This window comes from Crocodylus siamensis, chromosome 1, assembly GCF_052110815.1.
Source record: "Crocodylus siamensis isolate JL-2025a chromosome 1, ASM5211081v1, whole genome shotgun sequence".
Taxonomy (NCBI): Eukaryota; Metazoa; Chordata; order Crocodylia; family Crocodylidae; genus Crocodylus; species Crocodylus siamensis.
Window position 1 is genome coordinate 150,937,798 of NC_143395.1, and position 14,628 is coordinate 150,952,425.

At 42.2% G+C, this 14,628-nt stretch overlaps 2 protein-coding genes across 4 annotated transcripts in view; one reads left to right on the forward strand and one right to left on the reverse strand.

Annotated features, from left to right (window-relative positions):
• Positions 1–54: 54 nt before the first annotated feature.
• On the forward strand, positions 55–10,014 carry GPATCH11 (G-patch domain containing 11). Of its 3 annotated transcripts, none has more exons than XM_090045388.1 (9): positions 55–189; positions 1,143–1,229; positions 1,929–2,155; positions 3,645–3,686; positions 3,767–3,887; positions 4,466–4,556; positions 5,305–5,415; positions 6,113–6,194; positions 8,784–10,014. In XM_090045388.1, exons 2-9 carry the CDS (start codon positions 1,177–1,179, stop codon positions 8,837–8,839), a joined length of 783 nt encoding a protein of 260 aa, XP_089901514.1. In that variant the 5' UTR covers positions 55–189; positions 1,143–1,176; the 3' UTR covers positions 8,840–10,014. The 3 variants fall into 3 exon arrangements, with proteins under 3 accessions (XP_089901514.1, XP_089901531.1, XP_089901520.1); XM_090045405.1 differs by having other exon boundaries at positions 89–109; XM_090045394.1 differs by having other exon boundaries at positions 101–282.
• Positions 10,015–10,619: 605 nt separating this feature from the next.
• The window catches only part of EIF2AK2 (eukaryotic translation initiation factor 2 alpha kinase 2), a 43,786-nt gene continuing 39,777 nt past the window's right edge, over positions 10,620–14,628 (reverse strand). The window contains exon 16 of the mRNA XM_090045379.1: positions 10,620–14,558. Coding sequence (XP_089901505.1) covers positions 14,439–14,558 — 120 coding nt within the window. The 3' untranslated portion in view covers positions 10,620–14,438. The remainder of the gene's footprint in view (positions 14,559–14,628) is intronic.

Genomic DNA, 14,628 nt, shown 5'->3' on the forward strand with positions numbered 1-14,628 from the left:
CACGCGAATGAGGCTCGCGGGGCAGTTCTGGGGGGAAGGGGCGGCTCCTGCGAGGGTTCCTTCCGGGTTGGTTCCACTTCTGCGCATGCGCTAGCTGGGCCTGCGGCAGGTGGGACGAGGTCGCGGGCAGGGAGCTGAGGGTAGACACCGCCGGGGCCGCCGCCGGCACGGGCCGGGACACGCGCCCCGGTAGGTGGCGCCGGCTGTCCCTGGGGATGGTCCGGCTTGGAGCAGGGGGTTGGCCTGGATTGGCGCATCTACACGTTCATGAATGTGCTTTAGGTAATGCATGTTAAATCTAGTACCTCCGGGCATTTATACTTTTTCATCCCGCGACAGGCTGGAGCAGACTTAATGAATTGAGTTTGCTCTGCTTGGGAGCTGATGTGCGCTGTGCCATATGCACTTGCATAAGTGGCAAAATGCGCAGAGAAAATGGTGGTGGTGTGCTTTTCAAGTAAAGTGCTTTATATGTGTTTTAATTCAAAAGCATGCCACTGCCATTCTCTTAGTGCTGATGCTCATTTTGCCGCTTGTACAACTGCAAGTGATGCGGCGCTGGGTGCTTTTCAAAGTGCTCCATGCTGCTGCAGCACTTGTATATGTAAAAATGCCCTCCATTGTGAGGTACTGGAAAAATGTGTATTAGCCTATTTTAATGCACATAAGCTAAAGAGCATAGGTTTTTTTGTGGTGCTTTAATCTGCATTGAAATAGGCTAATGCACATTAAAGTACACTGTAGACAGGACCTTATGAGGTCCTTTCCAACCTTCATTCTCTATGAGTCTATCTGCCCTGTGGGGCTTTAACCGGATCCAGAAATTTGGCAGCAGCAGTTAATATTGCCACCACTCCCCCAGATTCCTGACACTTGGGGAGCCCAGGCTCAGTGGGCTGCAGGCTGAGCACTAAGGAGCTAGGTTGTGAGAGTCAGTTAAAACCATAAATAATGTGTAGGCTGGATAATCCATCAAGTATTATGGAATTGTTGTTAGTGTGTCAGCCGCACAGTATTTTTGGCACTGGTCTAGTGCTACATGCAGCAGATGTAGAGCAGTGAGGGTTTTTTTATCTAAGGCAGGCTCCTTACTTCCTTTGCAAAAGGAAAATGGGTCATTAACACATTTTTGTTATATATAGGTAGGAGGATCTAAGCAGGGCAAAGATACTGAACATGGGAGAAGAGGAGGAAGATGACTACATGTCCGATATTTTCATTAATATGAAGTAAGTATGTCTCTGCATCCAGTAGCCATGCTGCTTTTTTCTGTAATGTTTGGGAACAGCTTAACTTCTGAGTTTTTCTGTAATGTTAGGGAACAAGCTAAAGCAACCAGGCAACTGTCTAAGGGTCAAATCTTCACACAAGGTACAAGCAATGTTTTTTGCCCAAAATGAATTTAGGCCCAAACTTCTAAAAGTCTTGAGCTAAACTAGGTGGGTCTGTTCTTGGGTTCCCAGCTTAACAGCTCTGAATCATTACTGTCTAAAACTCAAAAAAACTAAAAAAGGTTTTTACATGCCTCAAGCAGCCCAGATTCTTCTCACAAAAAGCAAAAATGAGAAGATTTGCCCTGAAAGATGCAGTAATCATAAGTAGGAATTTAAAGAGGAAGTGGAGTGACTTAAAAAATCTGGATAAGTGTAAACAGGTTATTTGTTTCTCAGCTTAGGTTTTTGTTCTGTATTCTTGTTGCCCCTCTGCTCCTAAATTTTCTGTCCTTGTAGAAGCTGTTTTATCACTAGAGTTAGAATAGACAGGGCCAACCTGCTATGCCAGTATTTAACAGGGACCTGTATCAGCCACCAGAATTTGCTTGTTTAATATTCTCACTGTCTTGATTTACTGGTTTATGCTGTTATGACATGTTTGCTGTTCCTCAGTAACAATAAAACAAACAATATTTTTGTTGTTGTTCCTTATAGACAGGATGTAAGGCCAGGATTGCCAATGGTGAGGCGTGTGAAGGAAACTATTCAGAAAGAAGAAAGGCAGAAAGAAGCTAATGAGAAGAACAGACAGAAGAGTATAAAAGAAGAAGAAAAAGAGAGACGTGACACTGTGTTGCAGAGTGCATTAGGAAATGAAAACAAAGGCTTTGCTCTGCTTCAAAAGATGGGGTACAAAACTGGCCAGGCCCTTGGCAAAACTGGTAAGTTTGTCCACTTGGGACCTTTTGTGTGTGTGTGCCAAGTTTTCAAAATGTGAGTTTCAAAGGATAGCATGATCTGCTCCACTGATCTCTGGGTGAACTCAGTAAATAGCTCTCTAAGAAAAACAACAGCTATTTATTACAGCAGTCCTGAACTGCTTCCTTAGCCCTGCAAGAGAAGAAACAGCAGCTAGGCAAGGGCAAGCCTTAAAGAATTGTTAGAGTAGCTCTGCAAGGTGTAAAGCTATGCCAGACGTATGTGGGCTAGCTCTGCATGCTCAAGCTGTGGATCTGAAAACAGTACAGCCATGTTAGTATACTCTGCCTGGACTAAATAGCTCTATTGAGAAGCTAAGTGTATTAACTGTATGTAGTGTCATTCTTCCAAAGCCATATTGCTTCCAGTTCTTGCATGTGCAGATCTAGCTTGGATGTTCCTACCTGGCACAACTTTGTACCTTATGGACCAGGGATGTCAAACTTGCCCCCAGCTGGATCTGGACTGAACGGGTTCCTCTTGGACCAGGTCTGCAGGGGCAGCTGCGACAGGGCCAGGGCCGAGGACTTACTACCGATTTTGGGGTCCCTGAATCCTGAGGGACATGGCGATCTGTAGTAGGCTTTGCCCATCTACTTCTACTAGCCTTCCTGGTCAGATGGACCAGTTCCACAGGCTGAATTGAGCTCAGGCATGTTTGACACCCCTATTGTAGACGCATATACATAATTTTAAATACAAAAGCGTGAGCAATATTGGGGGATCTGAAGGAGGAAGACACTGTTCTTGCTTCTGCCTAACTGATGTATCAGATGTGCCCAGTGATTCAAAGGAATTTTACCACTTGTGACAGGGCCCAGTCTCTTTAATTTGTTGTTCTTTCCAAACTGGGAACTTTTAAGTACAGCCAGAGGTTAAAGAGTCAAAGTCCCAATATATACCAACTTGCATATTGAATCTGGAAAGCAGTTTGTGTCCATTCCCCTTCTTCCTGCACTGAGACGCAATGAGGCAAGAAGGGCAATTAAGACTAACGATGCTGTAACACTTCTGCATGAGGATCCATTGCTCTATATGTTTAGCTCCTTCTGGATTCTTTGCACTCCACAGTAACGTTTTGCAGCTGGTTAGGGAAATGTAAAGCATCCTGATATTCTCATATGAAAGCTGCTGCAGAAGAATGGTATATTGTTATTGTTAACTGCAAAAAGGGTGATGCATCAAATAAATGCCACTCTTGATGAACTGGACAGCATCCTGTAAACAGCCTACATCTGTACTACAGGAATACAACAGAGGAAGGTAAGGCACATGTGATTCAACTTGGTTATTGTCAAAAGAACTAAATATAACTTGATGTTGAATTTATCAGTTTCCAAAAGATCAGAAATATTGTTTGATGTCTAAAGTTTGTCTACTTGGATATGCTTCATCTATGGTTTGGTGAGGGACCTAGCTGCATTAAAGTCTTTGCTCTTTTTCCCCACACAGGAAAAGGCATCATTGAGCCGATTCCACTGAATATTAAAACAGGTATGTGGTGTTTATCTTTTTTCCTTTGTTGGAGTTCAAAGCTTTCAAACTGCTCACACTGGTATTTTGAACTTGAATAGGCAGAAGTGGGCTTGGCCATGAAGAACAAAAAAAGCGGAAAGCTGAAGAAAAGCTAGAAAACTATAGACGGAAAATTCATATGAAAAAACAAGCAGATGAACAGGCTGCAGATCAGTTTAGGTAAAAATTAAAAATAAAAAAATCCTAGCCACGTTTTCTTGTACAGATATTTAGGTAATAATAATAGGATCCAGGTTTCATTCTCATAAGCATGTTACAGGCATTCTCCCAGATTTGACCATCGTTTTTTAAATGTGCTGTCAATTCTGAGTAACATTTGTGCAAGTGAATGTGTGCTGGGATTTGAACTGTACAGGAATTCCCAATCATTTCTAAAGAATGAACAGAGACTGGTTCAGATGCATCAGCATTAAAAGATGTATATTCTCTTTACAGCACCACATACTATTATGACCAGTAATACCAGTACCTAGATTAATAAATGCAAATACAGACTTTTCTTAGAGACCGGTACTTAAATCAAAAGTCTGTCTTTTAAAACACTATTTCACAGTGATTTATGAAACACAAATGCGTGTACAAACACACACATCCACACTATTATGGCCCTGTTTAGGACAGTTTGCTTTGATCCTCTTTCAGAGAATTGTCTGCATATACCAAGACACTAAGTTACTGATGTAGGAAACCAGTACAAATAAAAAAAATCGTCTATGTGTGATCTACATTTTTAATAGAGTAAGATTCAAAAACAAACAAGAGGAACGTAAGATAGAAGGGGACCTTAGAAAAAGCCAGAAGGCCTGTCAGCAATTAGACTCTCAAAAGGTAAGGCTGATTAACTGTTTTGGGGGTAGAAGGATGATTTGTAGGTTAAAGTTGTCAGTATTTATGGAGAGAGAGATTTCAGTCATTAATTATGATGTGATATTGAATGTTGCTTGACTGAGGTGGCGGCGGCGGTTGGCCATGTGTTTGGGCTCGGAAGTGCATATCCTTACACACCAGCCCTGTGTCCCATGGACTATTACAGCTCACATAACAGAAGTTGTACATCCTTGGGTTAATTGATCATTTGCAGTTTGCCTTCCTCCTAATAGTTGTCTGGCTATAAGGGTGAGGGAGGTAGTTGCCTCAGTCAAAGCTGCTCTCACCATCCTAGTTGAGGGAGAAATAGCATGATAATTGGATTCAATAAACTCTAGGCGTTTAAGTATCAAAGTGTTAAAAAGAGTTGTTTACCTGCTGGAAGTGGATATTTTCAATAAAGAGAACTGATAACAGAAAAGAATGGTTGGTGGTATAGTCTGACACTTTATCAGATCAAAAGTTAAGTTAACATCCCTTTTGAATTTGCTTAAAAAAAGCATTAAACCCACAACCAAGCCTACCTGTGGTCCATTGTATTCTATGTTTTAGCAGTTTTACACCAAGCCTTCTAGTGTAATTATATTTTTATAAGTCTTGTTGTAAATGTTACTTGGCTTAGCTATTACTTACATCAGGATGATTACATCTGCTAGAAAACCCTTTTGAGAGATTTTTTTTTTCTTTTAATCTTTGTTTTATTTTTAAGGACATTAAAATTCCCAAAGAGATTTGGTACTGGATGGAATCAGAAGCAGAGGAAGAAAAGGATGAAGAGGAGGAGGAGGAGGAGGATGAATATAAAAGTTCAGACTTAAGTGTGAGTCCTGACACTAAAATTTAATATGTAGCTATTTTCCTTTGTGAAATATTTACATACATATGTATTTTCAAAACTAACAAGTGGTATCTTGCAAAGAGTTCTCACAGTACTGTTAGAAAGAATACAAAGCACAAGTGTGCTCATTTGTTGAGAACAGCATATTGGGAATTAAACACCAGCCACTTTACTATTTTGGTTACAATTTTCAAAAGAAAATAGGAGTAGTTTGGGGTGTCTTATTTTCAGGTGTTCAGCTTGTCACCTTAGAGGGGCCTGTTTCTTAGATGCATCGAGTAATTGCTCAGAAGCATCTCAAATTGGGCATAGAAAAATCACGGTTGTTTTTGAAAATGATGAGCATCATGCCCTATACTCCACTAATGTTGTCAGTCTTGATTCAGTTTGCAGAGGAGAAAAGTATGAAAAAACCCACTAAAAATCAGTATTCCATTAAAATAATGCAGCTGGCTAATGTATTTTGGCTGTCTTTTAAATCTTCTTTAGTTGGAAATGAGGAAAACTACCATCATTTGACCGACCAAATGTTCCTAAGTTGCATTTAGGAATCTCTGAATTACCTTGTGATCTCCTAGTCAGCTCAGTTTTAGCACAAAAAAGCTAAGAAGGGACAGTAGTTCAAAAGTGTGCCATGTAAAATCGTCTCAAGCTTTTTTACTTCTCTGTGCATCAATAGGCATCAGAAAAGCTACAAATCCTAACAGCCTATTTAAGAGAGGAACATTTATATTGCATCTGGTGTGGAACAGCCTATGAGGGTAAGTAAATCTTTCTTATATTTAAATGATTTTCCTTTGGTTATGTTTCTGAAACCATATTCTGCATTCCTTACTCCCTTTTTGTCCCAGCTTGGCAACATCTTGCTAGAAAACATTTCTCATCATGCCTACATATGCCAATGCAATTTCTTTTCCACTTTAGCTGGTTTGAAAATTAAGCATGGGCACTTGGTACCAACCAGGTGAGAAGTAAAAGTATTCCCCAGTACTCAGCAGAGTTGCAGCTCTTCAGCAGTTATTACTGTATAATAACAATTGCTTGTGTAATAGCTGTCATAGGCACTGACTCTGGGTACTCCAGGGCTCAAACACCCACCAAGCCGCTTGCAGATGTTAAAAACAACTCATTTCCCCTGCCTTCTCCTCCTCCCCCACCCCCTTTACTGAAAGAAGCAATGTGTTACTTCTACCTAGCTTGGCAGTGTCTGTAAAGATTGAGAACTTCAGCAGGGGTTTTGGGAGCTTTTATGTAAAGCTCGTTCAGTCAGCTATTACAGGGGTTTTCAACCTTTTTTATCAAGTGTACCCCTTCTGTCTCAAAGTTTCAGTTCATGTACCCCTTTATATTTTGTCCTTGTTTTTAAAGGTGGGTGGGGCAGATAGAGACCCCGTGGTGAGGGAGGGAGCAGGGCAGGGGCAGGTACTGCTCAGCCAGGGTGAGCCACAAGATTTGTCCAAGAGGTGCAGGGAGGGGTTGGCTCCCACTGCTACATGCACCCCAGGAGGGCATGGGGGGCATGTGCCCCTAGATCTGCACATGGGGGGTGGGGAGGCTATGCGCATGTGCCCTGGTGCGCAGCAAGTTGCCTTAAATGAGGTAGGGGAGGCTGGGGCCAGCACCTAGGGCCTGGCAGCCACAGCCTTACATGGGATCCTGGGGGCCTCCCAGGGCTCCAGTGGCAGCAATCTGGCAGCAGGGACCCTGGCTGGCAGCCAAACATGGTGCCAGCTGGCCAGGCTTCAGTTTTGGGTGATGCACACTGCTGCCACATATTTCACCCTGCTTTTTTCTAGCACAGTTTTGTTTTTTTTGGGGGGGGAGTCTCCCAGTGTCATAAAATGCCCATGGTGCAAATCAGCAGCGTGGGGAAACACCTGCATGTGTGGCACCACATACCACATGTGCACTCATCTGGATGCACCCTTAGAGTAGCAGCTGCTGGTCTAATGATGTTATGCTTAAGAACAGAGCCTTCAAATAAACATGGACTAGACAAGTTGCAATGATTGTATGGTCAGAGCCTTGAATAAGCACCTCTTAAAACACTCAACTGGTAGATAGTTATGAAAAGTGATTGCTGTTCTATTGAGGGAGAGTCAGGTGCACTCAGCAGGCCGCTGGATTCCCTTGTATTTCCATCTGTGCTCTGTAGAAGAGGGTTTAAGTGGCTGCTACGAGAAAAGTCAGATTATGCTATGGAAGAAAGAGATTGACCTGAGGAAGCAAAATGGAAACTTGCAGATCAGCATAATCTTCCGGAGGAAGATCTAGAAGTTCAGATGAAGCTACATCAATGTCATACTGCTTTCTTTTGTCTGGGTGATTGTGGGCTTGACTTATGGCACATGCCTCCATACAGTGACATCTCTTCTAGCTTTGGGCAAAATGTTTTCAGACATTCCTGCAGGCTAATGTTTGTATAGCAGGTAGGGCAGCTTTAAAAATGATGCTGTTGCTGAAGGAGTTGTGTTCCTAAAGCTGAAGAAGCTCCCTCAGGACAACACTCTAGCTAACAGAATTCCAGCTTAGAAAGTGGGGGAAAAAAGTATTGGGAAAGTTTATACAAATGTCTGAAATTGTGCTTAAAATAGAATATTTGGTTCCTTTAATAAATGTTAATGGGATAGTATCAAAATTTGCTTGAAGTATTTAGAATATTATCTGGAATTATTTTATTTAATAATAGTCTAATGGTTAAACTTTTCTGCAACTAGAAGTATTGGAGTTTGTGTTTCAGGTTCCTATGTCAGCAAGCTAGATAAGGAATGCTGTTAAGACCTGGTTTTTTCCCTTGCTTATTTAATGCAGGGCTATCCAACTTTTAAGCCCTGAGGCCACACAAACAAGAGCCACACACTGTGTGGGCTGCACCAAACATGGCACAGGCCACTCAGCTGAATACTGTGTGGGTGCTCCCCCTACATCCCTACCACACTGCATGCCTCTGTGGGCACCCTTCTGCCCCACAACTGCTGAACTGCAGGAGCATGATCCCCTCTGCCCAACCCTGACCTCCCAAGCAATGTGCTACACTGCCCCACTTTCAGGGTGGAGGCAGGAAGCAACAGCTAGAAGAAGGAGGGGAACTTGGAGACTGGAGCAGCAGCTAGGCAGGAGCCACATATTAACCCCTCATGGGCCACCAGTTAGAAAAGCCGTGACTGAAAGAACATGATCAGAATTCACATGCAAGTCAAAACTCCTGGAATGAATTGGTTTGTACTACTAATTCAGAAGAAAGGTGATGTTCTAAGCTAACTAAACTCTGTTTTCTTCGTTTTTTAATATTCAGGTTATACATCTTTTCTTCCAATTATTGAAATACCTTTTTCCCTCTTGCATTTTAGATTCAGAAGACTTGTCTTCAAACTGCCCTGGAGACAGTTCTGCAGATCATGACTAATTTTTTTCTAATAAAAAGAATTCTGGAAAAATATGGAAAAGTCACTGCCATGTTTAAAAGAATTCTCATGATTCATTCAAATCAAGCAGGTAGAAAGGCATATAGAGCAATTTAGACCAGGGGTCAGCAACATACAGCCCACAGGCCATATCTGACCTGAGGAGCCACTGGATATGGCCCACAGAGCTGGATGGCTTTGCCTTCCTATACTTGTGTGCACACTTGGGCCAGGCAACTTCCAGCTACATCAGCACCATAGCAGGAGAACAGGAGGCTGGTAGAAGTGGTGGACATGGGGAAAGGACCATTGTTGATGTCACCCGCTCATGTCAGACCAGAGCCATGTTGTTCTTGACCCAGGGCTGTAAAAGGTTGCTGGACCCTGACTTCTTTCAGTTGTTTGCTTCTGAATAAGAAATGCCATTTTTAAGCTCCTTTTTCTTAAAAGGACATTTTTTAAAAGGAAGCTAATCATTGAATTCGCTATCTAATAGGTATTACAAGTTACCAGTATTGTTGGTGTTGAATAACTTAGGGGCAGGCAGGATTTATGAGGTTCTCACCACAGTTCTAATAAATTAAAGACCGACCAGCACCATCTTTGCAATTGCAGTCTTAGACTTCTGAGCACAAGCCCCGAAAGCTCTAGAAAGTTTTGGCATAGAATTTCTGAAAATCTTTACATGGAGCTGCCTACGTTCAGAGCATAAACTCCCTTTCATACGACTGGATACATGGAGGCTTCAAATGAACAGTACTTGACTTTAGGAACAGGTACCCAAACAACTGCTTACAGCTTTCCTTAAAGTAAAACTGACCTTTCATTTTTCAGCATAAAGCATGGAACAGACTCATAAAACTCAGCTTCACAGGGAAGTGAATAGTAAAGTATATTAGTGCTTATTCTGGGCAGTGCTAGACAATTCATTTATTATGTGTTCTTTGCAAGGTTGTCTGCACCTTTAAATCTCACTAAGTTTATCCTTGGTCAACATAATGCAGCCAGAAATCTGAATGTTGAAGAAAGAAAATGTGAATCTGCACAACAAACATTTAAAATTAATCAGTAACTTCTGCCCTATGTAAATATGTTTGTTTGTATGGAAACTTCTTCATTGTATTTAGTAACTTCAATGTGTTTTGTTCATCATTAAATACAAATGTTTGTAAATATGTTTTTGTACAACTTGGTTTTATCCAGTCAATGTTAGCAGTGGTTGTCAGCAAGCAACATCTCTGGTATCATGTCATCCCAGTTGAAAGAAAAAAAAAACTGAATTAAAAGAGCTAGCTATAACTGTAAAGCAGACCTAACAAGAATTCTGGGTCAATATTTCCACACAATTTATGGTAGAAAGGGAAAGTGATGTAATTAGGACATCCATGTATGCCAGACAGTGAACCCCAAAGGTGATTCAGTTTTGGGATGAATGTGACAAGTGACGTGTTACCGCTGTGGTTCTTCTGCAATTAATGAATATGTGGCTGAAACATGTCGTTGAATTTCAGTTGCCAGTGGAGAATATGCTAGTAGGATATAGGCCTGACACTATGAGGGGAAAAAGAAGTTAAAAGTAGTTATTTTCTTTTATGCCACAGTAGTCTCACTTGCACTTTGCGTCACTAGGTTACATACATTAGTCTTAAAACAGGAAAGTTATTTTCTTTTAATCGTGAAGAAAGTGTTCATATTCATTAAAATATAGTGATATAAAAATAATCTTGTTTGTTACAGAAGAATGCAAATTTAAAATACTATGTAAAAACAAACCATCACAGATTAGCAGTAAAGTGTTTTATTACTAGATTTCAACAAAGCACAAAATTAGGAATGCATATGCCACCATGTATCTTTTAAAAAGACATACAGTGATTCATTCTGATAGACAAACAGATTGCTAGTAGGAAAGCAGGACTGGATGGCACCGCAGGAGATTATCCAGGCCAACCCCTGCTGAAGGCAGGATCATGCAATTATAGAACATTAGGATTGGAAGGGCCCTCAGGCCACCTAATCCAACCCCCTGCTCAAAGCAGGGCCATCCTCAGCTATATCCCCAAGCATAGCTAGGATAACCCCTCTCTAAACCACCTTAGACAAGCATTTGTTTAACCAGTTCTTAAAAATTTTGAGACCAACTCTCTTTCTTACAATCTTTAGAAATTCCTAAAACATCAAAACACCCTTCAGCTTTTCACAGGTAAAGCAGGGAAGTGAAAACACTGAAATGTGGCTACAAAAAATTCAAAAGTGCTTAAAATACATAGCTAAATTCTATCCTATGTTTTAGCCCAGGGGTCAGCAACTCCCTGTGCATATGCCGAGCATAGCACACAGGGTCGTTTTGCTCGGCACACCACCGCCACCCCGGACTCTAAGCAGCTGCTGCCAACCGTGGAGCCCGGGCTGCTCCCAGCTGGCGGCTGGGAGGCTGCAAGCAGACCGGGCTCTGTGGGCTGGCTACAGCCAAAAGGCTGCAAATAGCTGCTCCGGACTCCAGCACCTTCCAAAGTAGACATTGGTTTTTTTCAGCACTCCAGCCAAAAAATATTGCCTACCCCTGTTCTAGCCTAATGTTAAGAGCCAAAGTGAATACTGGCTGTCTTGAGGGTGGAAGAGTGAGGGCATGGACAAACCTTGCTTCAGCCAGGGTTCAGACTGGGACAATATATCTCACTTGTATCAATACAGGCTTCTGTACATGTAACATAAAGCAAAGTTGTGTGTTTCCAAACAACAGCCCTTCCCATCTCCTTTTGTAGGACCAGAGTTGGTATAACATTGAAAAGAGGGAAAGGCTTGGGCAACACTGATGGCGGGAGACTATTTTACTGAGCTCTCACAACGCCACCCCATTCTATTGGAGGTGCCTTCATTGATTTGAAAGCACTACCTCCCCCAACTACAAATACCATTCCTTACAGGGTTTGGTAACCAGTAGTATAACTAAAGGCAAGTGGGGCAGCAGCCTCAGGTGCTGATTTAAAGTGGGTGTTAAAATAATGCCCCAACCACTTTACCACAGCAGCCCTGCACCACCCAGCCTGAGAAGCCATGTGCTGGGACAACCCGGATCAGTAAGACTCGCATCCCATACAGCAGGAGAGTTTTGCCCAGACCACAGAACTCATGGGGTATGGCCATGTTGGTATACAGATGTAGGAGCAAGTAAAGCAGACCAGGTGGATGTAGGGGAGAATCATAGAATCAAAGGACCAGAAGGGACCTGCAACATCATCCAGTCCGGTCCCCTGCCACAGGCAGGAAGTTATTGGGCTCAAACGAGCTCAACAAGATGCTTGTCTAGTCTCATCTTGAACACCTCCAAGGATGGCGAGCACCACATCTGTTGAGAGTGTGGTGCAGTCACCATCCTTGGAGGTGTTCAAGATGAGACTGGACAAGCACCTTGTGGAGCTTGTTTCAGCCCAATAACTTCCTGCCTGTGGCAGGGGGCCAGAATCAATCTTGCAGGTTCCTTCCGCTCCTTTGATTCTATGATTCTCCCTTGCATCCACGTGGTCTGTTTTACTTGCCTTCCTGGAATTCATCTCCATTCTAAGTCTAATGCAGAGCTGTGTCAAAACCACTGAGTTAGTTCAAATAACTCACACTGCACCTATGCTAATATGCCCTTCCTAGCCAAGTATATTAGCCTGTGTGGAGCCCTGCAGAGACACAGCTCCTCGTTCCCTGCCTTACCTTGAGTATCTGTACACCATCCATCACACTGCATTATACCTGGAAACATATTCCAGGTGCCACACATGATGCTGGAGGTAAAGACTATCACAGGGTATGTCTATAACATGACCTTGTGCTGAAATAGGGCACCTCTGTGCTTGCTAGTTTCTGAATGGAAAACGGCAGTTGAATTAGTATAGCACTGCAGGCACACCAACAAACTCTGCTGAGGCACAGCTGAGCACTACAGTGCTTTGGGCTTGGGAGTCGGCACCTGTAGAACAGATACAGCACATTACCCACAGGCTCTAACCCTGAGTAGTCATAGTTTCATAGTTTCTAGGGTCGGAAGGGACCTGAGCAGATCATCAAGTCCAACCCCCTGCCATGGCAGGAAAGAGTACTGGGGTCAAACAACCCCAGCAAGGTGTTCATCTAACCTCCTCTTAAAACCCCCAGGGTAGGAGCCAGCACCACTTCTCTTGGAAGTTGGTTCCAGATCCTAGCTACCCTGACCGTGAAGTAGCGCCTCCTGATATCTAGCCTGAATCTACCCTCTGCCAGCTTGTGACTGTTATTTCTTGTCACTCCTGGTAGTGCTCGGGGGAACAGGGACTCTCCCATTGCCTGCTGGTCCTCCCTGACTAGTCTGTAAACAGCCACTAGATCCCCCCTCAGCCTTCTCTTGTGGAGGCTGAACAGGTTCAGGTCCCTTAGCCTCTCCTCTATAGTCAGTAGAAACTGCAGGCCATACTGCTCATTGCAGCTGCTGCTAAGAGGATATTTTAGACCTGACAAAGGTGCCTTAAGGTGGGGTAGATTTTTCATTTCATTCAAATCCCAGGCTTCTCTGATAAAAAACTTGGCACATCATCTAGCCTCTATGAAGATCACTTTAAAATTCCTTTGAGAATAAAAATGAATTAAGTGACTTTGAGTTCCTCACACTGTTTGAAAGGCTCTCCTAATTTACTGCAACACTGTTTAGCAACAGCAATTTGTTAGTATATTACCTTTGTTGTATAAAAAAAATTTAAAAGCTTAGAGTCTTTAGAAATGTCTTTCTTATCTTTTTTACATTTGGCACATGCTAACTCATCTTCAGTTTTCAATACAGTATACTACTTGGAATAAAATCAGTTTGTGATGTACTTGAAGAGGCCCCAGATTTTTTCTTCATATGTTAGCATCAGCAAAGCTTTGGTAACAGAACTTGTTAATTATACAAATACTATTACAGCTAGGTTAACAGCACAACACAGAGACCTTGGAGCAGCTTCCAAGCTTTTAGCAGACTCTGAGAAACAATGAAGAAGGCAGCAGAAGTCATAAATGCCTGCTCTCCAATAAGACTTCCTGCTAGTGCAACTGAAACACTGTTGGAAGCTTTTCCTAAATTCTCTGAAATAGAAATGTTCATTTTTCTTGGTGATACAAAATTATATGACTATTATACTGTGACTATTAAATGACTATTAAATTACTGTGATAGAGCAAGCAATTATAAACAGGGAACAGCAGCAACATTAAGAGCAGGATTTGGTCCCTTCCATGCTTTTCCATACCAGAAGCCACAAAAAGGAACTTTCCCCTGTTTTCTTCTCAAGCACCATAAACTAATGCTCTGCAACACTGGAAGAAAATGACCATGGGTCCATGATTCTGCTTATCTGCTTGTGAAAGAGGGTACTGACCACAAGCTCTAAGATGAGAGAAAGCATGAGGACCCGAGGCTCTACTTCATTCCAAGGTCTTTGTAAATAGCAATTTGTCCGAATCACACCATAAAAGCAGCTTTCGGTCTCACAACCCAAAGGTTTGGTCAAGGGTACTAAATAAGCTTGTTTTTTTCCACTTTTGAAAGAAATCAATATCCAGATCTAAACAGAGTGAGAACGTTTCTTTAAAAGCAGATTAATGAGTGCGTGAGGCTGTAACTATATTTTTAGAAGTGACTTTCAAAAGGTCCAATATATTGGATGCTGCAGGTCTCTTTTTAGGGTCTGCTGAAAGCAGTTGGTCAATGATGTATTTCTGCAAAAGAAAAATATCACGGTACAATATATATAGTATAGGAAATGAAATACTGAATGTGATTTAATGT